Below are 12,965 nucleotides of genomic sequence, written 5' to 3'. Positions count from 1 at the left end.
ATAAACTTAGAACTAACAGGGACAACCAAAGCACCGGATGCGTCCCGAGGCTGCACAGTGCCCATGTCTGCTCAGGGCTTCAGTTCATCTAAAAACGTTCTCTGCCAGCTCACATCAGCAGAACAGCAGAGAAACCTTGCGGGCAGGTTGCCAGTTGATAGCAGAGCTGCTTCAGCTGTGTTCACCTAACTCTGGTGTATTTCAAGTTAAGGTTCTCTAAAACAGCTCCACCTCCACTACGACCGGAGTTATATAATGGAGCTCATCTGTACATAAATGTGTGTGTGTGTGTGTGTGTGTGTGTGCACGCGCCTCTGCACAGCCTAATTTCTGCCCATCTTGCTGTTCTGCCAACAGCTGAATAGACATTTAACCCTTCTCCCTGCTGCTGAAGCCCTGCAGGGCAAAATTAAAGTGCTAATAATAGCATGCTATGGGAGAAGCAGGTTCCAGTTGTCTTGTGTTAGACGCACATGAGCTTTTGTTTCGTCTTTGTTTTTCAGTTGCCGTATGATTTCTTCATACATGAATTTATTGATCCACTATATACAGTCTAATCTGTACAGTGGATCATAATAACATTATAACAAATAATTATTTTCTGTATCACTCATTTAATAAAGTTACATACTCTTAATGCCAGGCCCAAGCCTGTTGAAAAGATTTGGGCTAAATCAAACATAAACCATAAGAATAAGATTTCCATTCTGATCCGGTCGTGGCCCAGATTAACAACAGCTGCCTGCTGATGGCCACAGGGTGGAAACTGTGCATGTGATGCTAAAGACAAAGGACTGTGGGGTTAGGATGAGATGGAGGACGATGATCAGCTGTGGTGAAGCGGGCACATGTCTGAGGGCTGGATGTTTTCATGAAGCTGGGAATTAGCTAAAGAGACCAAAACTTTTAAATGTGCTTTTAATCCTGTAAAGTTGGACTTTCAAACTTGGGAGTCTCTGGGCATCAACTCATGTTTGGAGTGGATCACAAACTAGACCTGCTTTGCTGCCCCTTCCTCTAACTGCCCAGATCTTCCTGTGGTAGAAAGCATGTTAGTACTTGCATAAAGTTTTCAGCCTGATTTGCCAACCAAGCTTCTTCTGTGTGTGCTAAACATTTGTGAGGCAAGTACATGCAACGCAGTAAATACGCATGTTCATAAAAATCTTTTTTCCGTGTTTCCGTTCTTCATGGCCAGCACGTGCTGACACATGTCTCTGCAACACTAAACACAAATTGTCTGCTAAGGCTTTGAACTCGCTCACCTCAGCTTTATTCCACTGTGAGTTGTTTGAGTGCCTTTAATAAACAGCACAGAAACGGCCTTGCGGTGCCCTGCCAGAGAAGTACGGCTGAATCAGCGTATTGACGAGCTGAAGATGAATTCTAAGTGGTGAACGAACGGTGAATGAATCCTCCCTGTTTCTCTCTCCGTCCTTCAGAAACACAAGGTGGATCTGTTCTACAAGGTTCGCCACGTGATGATGGAGCTGATAGACCTGAGAAGGCAGCTGCTGTCCGGTCACCTGACACAAGACCAGAGCAGAGACGTCAAGAGACACATCACCGTCAGACTCGACTGGGGCAACGAGTGAGAAACCACACAAATGTTGCATTAAGACACATTTGCACATTTCCCACACATACAAGTAATACACATAGTTTAAAGGGCAGCTGTTCTTTGTCTGACCCAGACGAGAGGTGCTTCATCCATTTCTGATGAAGCACCTCTCCAAACACGAGTATTCATTTACGTTTTTACGCTGTATCATGTGCATTGGTTGCTCATAGTCACGTAATGCTGCTTCAACCACCAGCTGACCAAGTGGGGTCATTTATGACCTGAGCCTTATACACTGTACTGCCAAACGTATTCACTCGTCTGCATTCGCTCACATATGAACTTGAGTGACATCACGTTCCTAATCCACAGGGTTTCACGTGATGTCAGCCCACCCTTTGCAGCGATAGCAGCTCCAACTCTTCTGGGAAGGCTTTCCACAGGTTTAGGAGTGTTTATGGGAATTTTTGATCATTCTTCCAGAAGCACATTTGTGAGGTCAGACACGATGTTGGACGAGAACTCTCCGCTCTAATTCATCCCAAAGGTGTTGGGTTGGGTTCAGGTCAGGACTGTTCAGGCCAGTCAGGTTCTTCCACATCAAACTCGCTCATCCACGTCTTTATGGATGCAGCTGGTCACCATGGAAACCCATTCCATGAAGATCTCTGTGCACTGTCCTTGAGCCACATGAAGGTTGGAGGTCCACAGTGATTGAATCTGCAGAAAGTTGGTGACATCTGCCCGCGATGCGTCTCAGCATCCACTGGCCCCAACGTGGCTTACCACATCTTTCCCAATCACTTCCACTCTACTATAATCCCCCTAACAGCTGACTGTGGAATATTTCATAGTGAGGATATTTCATGACGGGACGTGCACAGCTGGCATCCTATCACGGTACCACGCTGGAATTCACTGAGCTCTTGAGAGCGAGCCGTTCTTCCACAAAGCAGAACTGAATGATTTCGATGGGTGAGTGAATACGTTTGGCAGCATAGTGTGTTACGTGCACCGTTGTGACTTCTGGCGTGAGGAGAAAGCGCTTAAATGCAGACAGTGGAGGCCGAGTGAGGTGAACAAAAAACAAGCTTTTATTTTGACCGGGACAAACGCTACAAACAAAACAAAGGCAGAACGAGCAAAGCTAAAACAGCACATGCAGCACATGGTTAGTGGCTTTTTCTTTAGAAAGACCCTTTAGATGTTTGAAGTTTGAAGTCTGTTTGCTGAATAATAATTCACACATGCTGCACTTACATGCTGATGACAGCTCAGCCTGCTCCCCTGACTCCTACACGGGGCAAACACAAGTGTGATTGGAGGCAGGTGGATGAAGCCGTGGTTGTTAAAGTCTCATGAGAGCACGATGAAAGGCTGATGGGAAACAGATGAAATGGAGAAAAAATGGCCGCTGCTTCAGGATTGAGTTATTAATACTGGGAGTGTTTCAGAGGTTACTTAAAGCTTCGTTCTGCTGTCAGAGGGGACGAGGCACACTGAGGTGATATGAAGGGGGATGGCGATAAGTGCTGCTTTTATTATAATTAATAGTAAAAGAATTATTCAGGGTACCGCGGGGTGTTTCAGGTCATGTGACTGCTTCCAGTCATTACTGATGCTGCTTTAATCGAGTTCACATTTAGATATAAGTAGGAACTACTTACCGACGATGTGATTTTAGCACATCAGTGTAAAGCAGAGTTATTCGTCCAGTCAGTGGCTTTGCTAAAGAGAGAAGCAGCTCAGTGAATCATTTTAGGCTGCAAAAGGGCCAAAAAGGAGCTAATGAGGTGCTACTTATCTTGTTGCTCTCTGCTAATTCAGTCTCCAGCTGGTAAAAAGAAGTGACGTGTCATGTAACAGAGCAGCAGACGTAATTTATAGCCCGAAAGCCAGTTCATGGTGAAAGGTTGCATTGCAGGAAAACAAGCTCGCTTTCATCATTTCAAATAATGGCTCCATTGTTCCTGATGCATCACGAGCATGGAAGTGTGTGCATGGAGAACACAACTTATCAATGAATCCATGAATGGCAAACATTTGTCGGGTCAAGTGTCTCCAGCATGAGGACATTTAGTGTGTCTGAGGAGCCTGAATGTGAGGTTTCAGGGTTACACGTTTGATGCGTGTACGCCGATAATACTGATGTGGTGCAAAGACGCACTTCCTTCTGCTGTTTTGGTTCATGCTACATCCTCGGTGAGAACAGCTGGAGGGCACAAACAAGCTTTTGCTGCCACACGTGAACTAGACTTGACCTCCATCTATGCTGCTTCGATGTGTTTTACTTTTCTCCTCAGTGCCAGTCTCCAAATGATCATTGCTCAGTACTACATTCCTCTCTGGGTCGTTGCAGGACTGATATTCTGAGTCATCCTGAACTTCACACAGTGTCAAACCTTTGCCTCAGGCTGTCTTTAGTCAGACGACCGTCACAGCAGCCAACTCTGAACCTCTGTGTGAGGTGAAGGACCCTCGTTTGGATCAGAGATATCTCATCATGCTCCTGCTGGTGCAGCCCAAAAATGTGCAGTGCCTGGCTTCAGAGCAGCGTCAGACATACTTGATTAGATATGTACAAAGATGAGTAATAAGCAGTTAATTATAGTGTCGTTAGAAACCTTTAACAACCCATTCAGCTTTACCCTCAAACCCCAGGCTGTGTTTTTATTTTCTCTTTCCACTCAAGCCTTTACTTTCACTTGACATATACAAATACATAAACACCTGATTGCATTTTTGAAGCTGTGGTTGGCAGTGATGAAGAGTTTGGTTTTCAAACCAGATTTAACCCGATTTCAGCCTTGATGGATGCGCATGTTAACACATCAAAGATGGACGTTTAGTTTCTCATTCACAGTTTAAGAGGCCATCTTATTCATTCGGAAGAACATTGTGCACAGCGCCTTCAAGTGCGCGAGTCCACCGGCCTGTAACTGAAAGATGTGGTTGTTGAGATTGAACAGAAAATAATGCTGAGGAACAATATCCCCAGAGCCCCTCTGAAATTACTTTAATATACTCTGTGTGTGTGTGTGTAGGCGGTGCACGCTTGTGTGTGCAGAGGTGGCTGGAAAGGTTTGTGTACCTGTGTTGGAAATGCTTTTTGTGAAGGTTAAATGAAAGACGCTCTGCTGCTCTCCGTCTTTGTTTCTGTGTTTCAGACACCTCGGTCTGGACCTGGTGCCGAGAAAGGAGTTTGAGATGGTTGATGAAGACCAGATCAGCGTGTCAGACCTTTATAAGATGGTAAGTCAAGTCACACCTGCTCACACACTGGATTCATGACGGCTGTAGTGCACACAGTGATCCCACATCCTGGATACGTTGTGTAAAATAAGACAAAAATATCCTGCTGCTCATCTCATTTGTAGGTTGTAGCTTTTAATCAGGCATCCTCTAAAATCTGCATATTATTTGCAATTCTTTTAATTTTCGTTATCCGCAGATGATGAGAAGGATGTTAAATAACCAGCAGCAGGAGATTGAATTTGATGAGCAGGTTGTGCTGCAAACTGAGCAGTTTTCTCATTTTTCACATAATTAAATCATTTCAAGTATTAGCACATAAAAGTAACATGAAGTGAATTTTGTGCACATGAATATCAGTGACTGACTGTTTGCATTTGCAGGTCTCAGCTTGTCACCGTACTGATAAATTAATAAAGTCGTGTTACTGTGAAACTGTGAGAAAGCTTTTTGATTCAGAAACAAACGAGTGAACAGCTCTGACGTGGAATTATCGGAGATTAATGTTTTATTTGCTTTTCTCCCTGAGAGAGCACATTTTATTCCATTTTCTGGGTCTAACACAGACCTGCTGGCTGCACCTTGATGATTACAGGCTGGATTCATTTCACAGTTGGAGGGAAGCTTTAGTTTCCAATCAGAGAGCAGGCTGGACCCCGAGGTTTAAACAGCAACAAGCCTCAACAGTTGGCAAAGTAATCGTGTGGCGACTGGTGAAGATCAGCAGATATCTCACTGAACCGTTCATTTTAGACTAAAATCTTTTGTCTATACGAGGATGAATCAGGAAGTTGTAACGTGAGTAATAACTATGAGCCGTTTGTTGTCTCTGTGGCTGCAGTGAATCAGAGTTTTGATGCTCGAAACGCGTTTCGATTCCGCGTCATGCTGCTCGTCCTTTTCCCTTTTCATCTTTTCTCTGGCCTCGAGCGGCGCCTGTTACCAGAAACAGGTTTCTAACTCACGTGACCTTCGTCTCATGCACACGACGTTTGAAACTTTGAACACCAGCAGGAAATCTGACGTCGCTCTGCTGGTGGCTTCATCCGGATACCTTAAAACTGCTAATCTGATGATCTGAACCACCGACTGTAAAATTACCGTCCCGCCTCTGTTAACTTGTTCACAAAAGCATAAATTTGAATAGTTTCTCCTGTTATTGGAGCTATTGTGTTGTATTTGAGTGCTACTTTAAATATCATAAATGAATGGAGTGAATGACAGTCGTAGCCTGCAGACAGCATGAGAAATAAGAGCAGAGTCAAGGTCCTGAATAATCACAATTTCAAACCGTCATCATCTATGAGAAAACTCATAAATCACTATAAGTACAGTAAATATTTATAAATCAGAGTGAATATGTGTTGAATAATTAATACTGCACATGAAGATGTGAGATTTAAGCACATCAAAGTTAAACATTATAATCAATCTTCTGTTTTTTCAGAAAACATATTTTATAGCTTGTTTTGTATTTTTTTAAGTTAAGCTTTTAAATCCTTAGTGATAGTTTGTTCCCTGTGACTGAACAAAATGAGCACTTAGAACGTGTAACAGCAAAAGAAAAACCTCTTAGATATGAAAGAGTAAAGCTGTGATGGATCTGAACAGAAATGTCAAAGATATTTTCAGTTTCTTTCATCTGCTTTCCTTTCATCGTGACATTTGTCACATGTCAGAGAGCTTTGTGACATCATCGACTAATTTCACATTTTTGACCAATATTCAAATGTAAATATGTAAAAGGAACAATATCTTCCAGCAAGTTTTAATTCTGGACACTCGGGCAAAGAGAGGAGCTGAGCTGTCATCTGATCACCGGTGGTGAGTTGGATCGGGTGGCGTGGAAGGATGCTGGACAGACTCTGGTCCAGGAGATCTCCAACTGCTCCCTAAAGCAGATGTTTCACCTTCATTGCTGAGATGCTGCAAGGAGCTGGAGCCGGTTGGTGCCTGTTGTCATGGTGACAAACCAAATAGTGGACCCCGGAGGTGAAGGGAGCTTCTTCATCAAGCTGAAGAAGGCATGCTATCGGGCTTGGTTAGTGGGACTTCAGATCCAGCTGCTGGGTACCAGCAGGGCAAGCAGAGCGCCACTCGGTCGGTAGATGAAGCTAAAACTCGGGTGTGGGAGGAGTTTGGTGAGGCCACATGGAACAAGACTTTCAGACTCCTTGAGGCGAACGTTCCTCAGAGACTTGGGTCCATGTTGACGTGACAGCCTCACACAGCTGCTGATTTGTCAGCTGCATCCATGACATGAATCTCGTGTTCCAGCACATCCCAGAGGTGATCTGTTAGGCTAAGATCTGTTGTGGAGGCCATTAGAATACGGTCAAGTCATTGTTGTGGTTAAGAAATGAGATGATCTGAGCTTTGTGATGCTGTTGCCTTCCTGTTAGCTCAAATCACTCAGCCACAATCTCCTCTGACCCCTGAATTGTGTTTCTGTGTAAACCTTAGAGGTGGCTGTGCGGGGAAATCCCTGCAGATTTGAACCTTCTGAATGACTCAGCTCAGCCCGTCTGGCATCAACAACCACGCACGTGAACCGAAATCACCTTTCTTTATTCTGATGCTAATTTTACATTTCAGCAGATTTTCTCAACCATGTCAGACTTCCTAAATGCACTGAGTTGCTGTGATGTGATTGGTCGATCAGACAACAGGTGTAAAGCAAACTAATTAACAAAGATGAAGACAATGCCGCAGACAAAATCCTGTCAAGATTTTTTAATCTGTAATTTGCAGCACTCAGGACAATTAGATTGTGTAGGCTATAATAAGCAATAGAAGCGAACCAAAAACTAAACACTGAAACAAAACATGCTCACAAACGTATTTCATGAAGGTTAAACTTGTTGCTGGAAATACTAAAAATGAAGTGTTTATCTTTGTTATACTGGAGTCTGTGGATAACTTATAACCTGCGTCACATTTCCAAGGCTGCTTTAAAAAATATGTAACTATTAAATAACTCTAGCCTATTAATGGTAGTGTGCAGTGCTGCAGCATGAGACGCATTCTTTGTTGTTCATGGTCTGTCGGTAATACTTGATGTTCCCTTTCTTACATCAGTCCTGCTTTAAATAGCTTCACCAGCCAAACACCGTAGTCCTGGTGATTCCCCTTTGTTCTGTTGCTTGGAGACCGATCTGGAGATGGGACGTGAGAAAGGGGGAGAAACAGGAAGGGAGTGAGAAAAAGGTTAAGTTATAGATGGTTGGATCGAAGATGAGGAAGAGTGAGCATGAGAGAGAACCGCGAGTTCTTTCTGGTAACAAACAGACAAAGAAGGGCAGAGAAAGAAAGTTACAAAGTTACTGCTGATTGATTTGTTTTTGAGTCGTGGAAATGAATGTTTTTAAATGTGACATTTGAAAAGGTCGAGATGAAGAAGGAAAACAGAAGATGTGATGAGATTCATCTTTAATGATCTCAGTGATGAATTTGCATTAGTGCAGCAGCAGGAGAGTGCGAGATTCATCACGGGCGGAAAACAATCACGCAACGAGAACACAATGTGAGCGAGAGGAAACTTTCCAACAGTCGCATGCAAATGCACATCTGACATTAGCAGTTAATCGGCTGTTACACACACACCGCCAAACTTCTGAAATAGACACATGACTGTAATGGAGATTATTTAACAGTCAGCATCGTGCACCCAAAACATCTTGGGTTTGGATCCCGTGTGTGTGGACTGCATGTCCTCTCCAGGTACACCGGCTTCCTCCCACAGCCCAAAGAGGTGCAGTTAGCGGGGTCAGGTGTGAATGATTAGCCCTACAGCAGACTGGCAACCTGTCCAGGTGTACCCACCTCTCACATCAAGCTCAGATTAGCTCAAATAGGCTCCCCCTCCACCCTGAACTGGATAAAGTGGAAGAAAATGGACGGATGGATTATTTGAGAGTTAACTTACAGCCTTGATATGCAGGTTAAAAGCAGACTTTGAAATCCTACTATGACAACATATTAAAATGTTGAAATTTAAAGAGATAAGTGTTGAAACATGTTTAAAGAAATGTGGAAAAATTGCATAATGCTTAAAACACACACAGGAAACAGGTAACAGTAATAACATGATTGGCTCTGTCAGTCTGTGTGCGTGTGAGAGTTTAGCAATTCGAATTAGTTGGTAGCTGCTCTGTGTTTATATTCTTGGACTGCTGGTGGAGCTTTGCATCATTCACAGCTGAAAATAAATCATTACTCGTCTTATACCGAGCGTTGATGCATCACCTCGGGTTCATCCTGAAGTTTCAGCTCCTCGCCCTCTGAGGCTGCGCTCACTTTTAGCCAAACAGCAGGCTGCATGCAAAGACAGTCTGAGGCCTGAGCTTCTGCACACACTGACCTGATTATTTAAAGCAAGACAGCGTCTCTGTAGGCGCGTCTGCAATCCAGAAATGTCACCCACTGAAAACATTTGGCTCATTATGAGCCTGGAAACATGACAGAAAAGCAGCTATAAAAGCGTTTATCACAGAAGAGAGGAAAAATGTTCAGCGTTCAGAATCACAGTAACCAGTCTCAGTGCCTCAAGAGGAAATCCTGCCCCGTCCCAGCGAGTCTGCAATATGTTGCTGTCTTTATCCAAAAAGCAATAAAGCTGAGTTTAACTTTGATATTTTGTCTTTGTACAATCTAAAGTCAATCCAGTGAGGATTGTTGTAGAGGTAAAGCAGGGCAGCTAGTGACTTGCAGGTTGCTGGTGCAATTCCTGGCTCTCCCAGTCTGCACACCAACGTATCCTTGAAGAAGGAGAACTCCGAGTCGCACACACACCCCAAGATGTGTGTGACTGACACGTGTTGTGTAAAGAGCTTTGTGTGCTCGAGTAGCGCTAAGAAACAATTTGTTTAAATTATTGCATGACCTTATTTTAATCGACTGTCCCAACCTTTTTAATAGCAGGTTTTAAAAATTCAATATAAAGAAGATGAGGAGATACGGCTGCCATCGTTTAATTCCCTCCTCAGGTTGTAATATTTGCAGATAGCTTTCAGCTGACAGTTATTACCCGGATTCATCAAACAGGTTTTTACTTCCTGCTGCTTCTCGTCTCACACAGACACTCGAGAGATTTAGGGAGACAACTCGGAGTAATGAGTCTCTGGGGCATTTTTATCTTCTGACAATGAGGGGAAGGGAATGGACCACGATAAAGTAGATAAGAGAGGAGAGGAGACGAGGAGACAACACAAGAAGGAGATGAGAAGAGGAAACGAGAAGAGAAAATGAAATCAGACAAGAAAGCAGATGAATACAGAAAAGGAGAGGAAACAAGGACAGAGTATAGTGAAGGAGAGGATATACAGTAAGGAGAGGACAGATAAATGAGAGTGGATAGGAAAGCAAGATAGGATAGAAAAGGAAACAAGAAGAGAATAGAAAAAATAACAAAGGAGATTAGACAATGAAGGAGAAAAACAAGCCGATAGAGAAGGAAAGGAAGCAAGGAAATGGTGAAAAAAGGAGTAAACTGACAAGGAGATAAAAGAAGGAAACAAAATGAGAAGAGGTTAATAAATGAAAGGAAACAAAGAGAAAATAGGAAAGAAGGAGATGCTAAAGGAGAAGAAGCAAGGACTGAGTGTTGAAGGAAATGAAAAAAGGAGGGCCGACCAATGACAGTCATTGGGGCAGACAGTGAAGAAGAGGAAACAATAAATGAGAAATGAAGCAAGGACATAGGATAGTAAAGGAGGCTAGAGACCTGAAAAGGCGAAGTGAAAATAGGAAGCAAAAGGAGGAGAGGGAAAGGAGGAGAGGAAACAGCGAATGATGATGAACCAAGGAGGGAAAAAGGAAACAATAAGAGGAGAGAGATGATCGACCCCTCAGCTAATAGTTTGTGTGTCTCTCTTTCGCAGCATCTTTCTAGCAGACACAGCGTACAGCAGAGCACCACACAGGTACGTGGACGTACTGCAGTAATGTGTCTCATTTACTTCTCATTTCAGAGGCCCAAACAGATTTATGGGACACAATTAAGATACTTCCAGCAGAAAAAACTGCTACAAAGTAGTAGTAGTAGTAGTAGTAGTAGTAGTGGTGGTAGTAGTAGTAGTAGTAGTAGTAGTAGTAAGAGTAGGAGTACATTTTACAGAGTAAAGAGCCTGAACTGGGTCACAAAGAGAATCCTTGAAAATATTTCCATATATCATTCATGTCACCAAGAAACTTTTCTCGTGCCTTTTATCATTAAGATAAATGGAGATATGAATTCAAAGCATTTAAACAGTTATGTTCTACAGTATTTACAAGCTTAGACCCACAGCTGTGCTCTGCAGCACTCTATCCTACTAATGCTGATACTTTCATCACAGAGTGTGAGTGTGACTCTTAGGCATCACGCTGAGACGGTGTGCAGATTTAAACTGCAGCAGCATCACTTTGATGCTAAAGAACCAGAAATTTGATGCATGTTTTTGAGCAGTAATATGTGTAAAAACCTTTTTATGTACTTACACATCAAGTTAAAGTTAAATAAAAACGGTATATTTTAAGAAGATTTCATAGTTTACAGATGTTTCTGTTCAGCCAGGAGGCTTTGGTGTATATGTTTACTAAGACTGTCACACAATGTCTTTGTATTCTAATATGTGTATTTATATATTTTGTTTGTTTGGCTGCTTTTTTTGTGTGTTTTAGGGCGACAACGCCCGGCAGAGACATGGGGAACCTTGTAGAGTTCCAGTACCTCATCACCTGCTGGTCAACCTGAAGAGCTTCACCTACAACAGCATAGGCGAGGACACGGACATATTCTTCTCCCTGTACGACCTGAGAGAGGGAAAGACCCTCAGGTAGGTGGCAGCTGAACAGTCGAGCACAGAGGTGCAGATTTCCAAAAAGTGTGGGTGACACTCTTTACTCGTTTGATGTTTCGCAGCACCGGCTCCGTGATGATTAGTCTTTTCATATTTGTGCTGTAAAGCTTGTTGCTGTTCGGTCAAGTCAAACTGCATAGAAACATTTTCCACAACAGTTTGTTTTTCACTATAATAATTATTATTTTTTAATTTAACATTAATAGTCTCTCACAATAAATAAATATCCTACCAATCAGCATTCATTGCCATTTTATTCTTTTATAACTTCAATATTGATTTGTGGACAACAGCCAGAATTTTCAGTCCCATGTTTGGTTTCTTGACATTGTGACACGACGCCATCACAGGAGAAACACCCTGATTATCAGCAGCAGGTAAAGCTGAATGTCAGCAGCACAGCAGGAGATGCAATTATCCTTCAAATGAGCAAAGAGGAAACAGATGCAAGGAGACGCTTACAGAGACAAAAAGTCTGTAACTACGCTAAGCTAGGATGCTAACCTGAAGGAGACGACCTCAGCTCTATGTGACCCTGAAAAAGTGACCCTGTGTCCCAATAATGACATTCATATGTTACTGAATTGCTTTCTGTGGAGCCCCTCTGGTGACATGAGTGGGGAAAATTGTTAAGTTAATGATGCTTTGAAGTGAGACAGTAATAAATAAGTTATAGGACTGTAATAAATACACTGTGGCCATGTTTTGGTTAGAAATCAGTGTGTTGATCACACCGAGTGAGCACGGAGGCTGTTATCACCCAACAAGTAAGAGGAAATGATATTTAAACTTTATTGAAATTTTAATATGAATTCCTGTGATTTTCTTCATTGATGTTGTCAGGTGGGGCTTTAATGTTTTAGCCTGGCCCAAATTCTTCAACGTCATCTCAAGTCAACCGTTAGCTGAAACTTGGACACAGCTGAGTTTTCCAGCAGGACGATGATCCCACTCTCTGTTTAGGGAGAGATAACCTGGCTAATATTAACCTTAACCAAACATTGCTGTAGGTGTATGTATATATTAGACTTATATACTTTTGATCCAGTGTGGATCAGAGAAAATCCAAATTAAACTTGTTCAACCAATAGTTGCTTTTTAAAGCCGTAAATAGAAAATGTCATGAGAATATTCATTTATTTTTCCGAGTATTCGCTGTTTTTTTGTTCTGGGCCTACTCAGTGCTATAAAAAGTTCTGAATACAGGCTGACATATGAAAAAGTTTCACTGCGTATTTTGGGAATTTGATCTTTTGAATCTGTTGATGAGTGAATCACTGATGATTGCATGTGTGAGTCACAGCGATCCGGGT

General features: G+C 42.6%; 1 protein-coding gene across 11 annotated transcripts in view; it reads left to right on the top strand.

The window, feature by feature from the left end:
- The window catches only part of LOC101477666 (dedicator of cytokinesis protein 3), a 239,469-nt gene that overhangs the window by 158,176 nt on the left and 68,328 nt on the right, over nt 1-12,965 (top strand). For all 11 annotated transcript variants that reach the window (XM_076884370.1, XM_076884369.1, XM_076884367.1 and 8 more), the window contains 4 exons: nt 1,443-1,591; nt 4,729-4,813; nt 10,693-10,734; nt 11,474-11,628. In XM_076884370.1, the coding sequence (XP_076740485.1) occupies nt 1,443-1,591; nt 4,729-4,813; nt 10,693-10,734; nt 11,474-11,628 (431 nt within the window). The remainder of the gene's footprint in view (nt 1-1,442; nt 1,592-4,728; nt 4,814-10,692; nt 10,735-11,473; nt 11,629-12,965) is intronic.

The sequence above is a fragment of the Maylandia zebra genome, linkage group LG5 (genome assembly GCF_041146795.1).
Source record: "Maylandia zebra isolate NMK-2024a linkage group LG5, Mzebra_GT3a, whole genome shotgun sequence".
Taxonomy (NCBI): Eukaryota; Metazoa; Chordata; class Actinopteri; order Cichliformes; family Cichlidae; genus Maylandia; species Maylandia zebra.
This window is presented reverse-complemented; position numbering and strand designations above follow the sequence as displayed.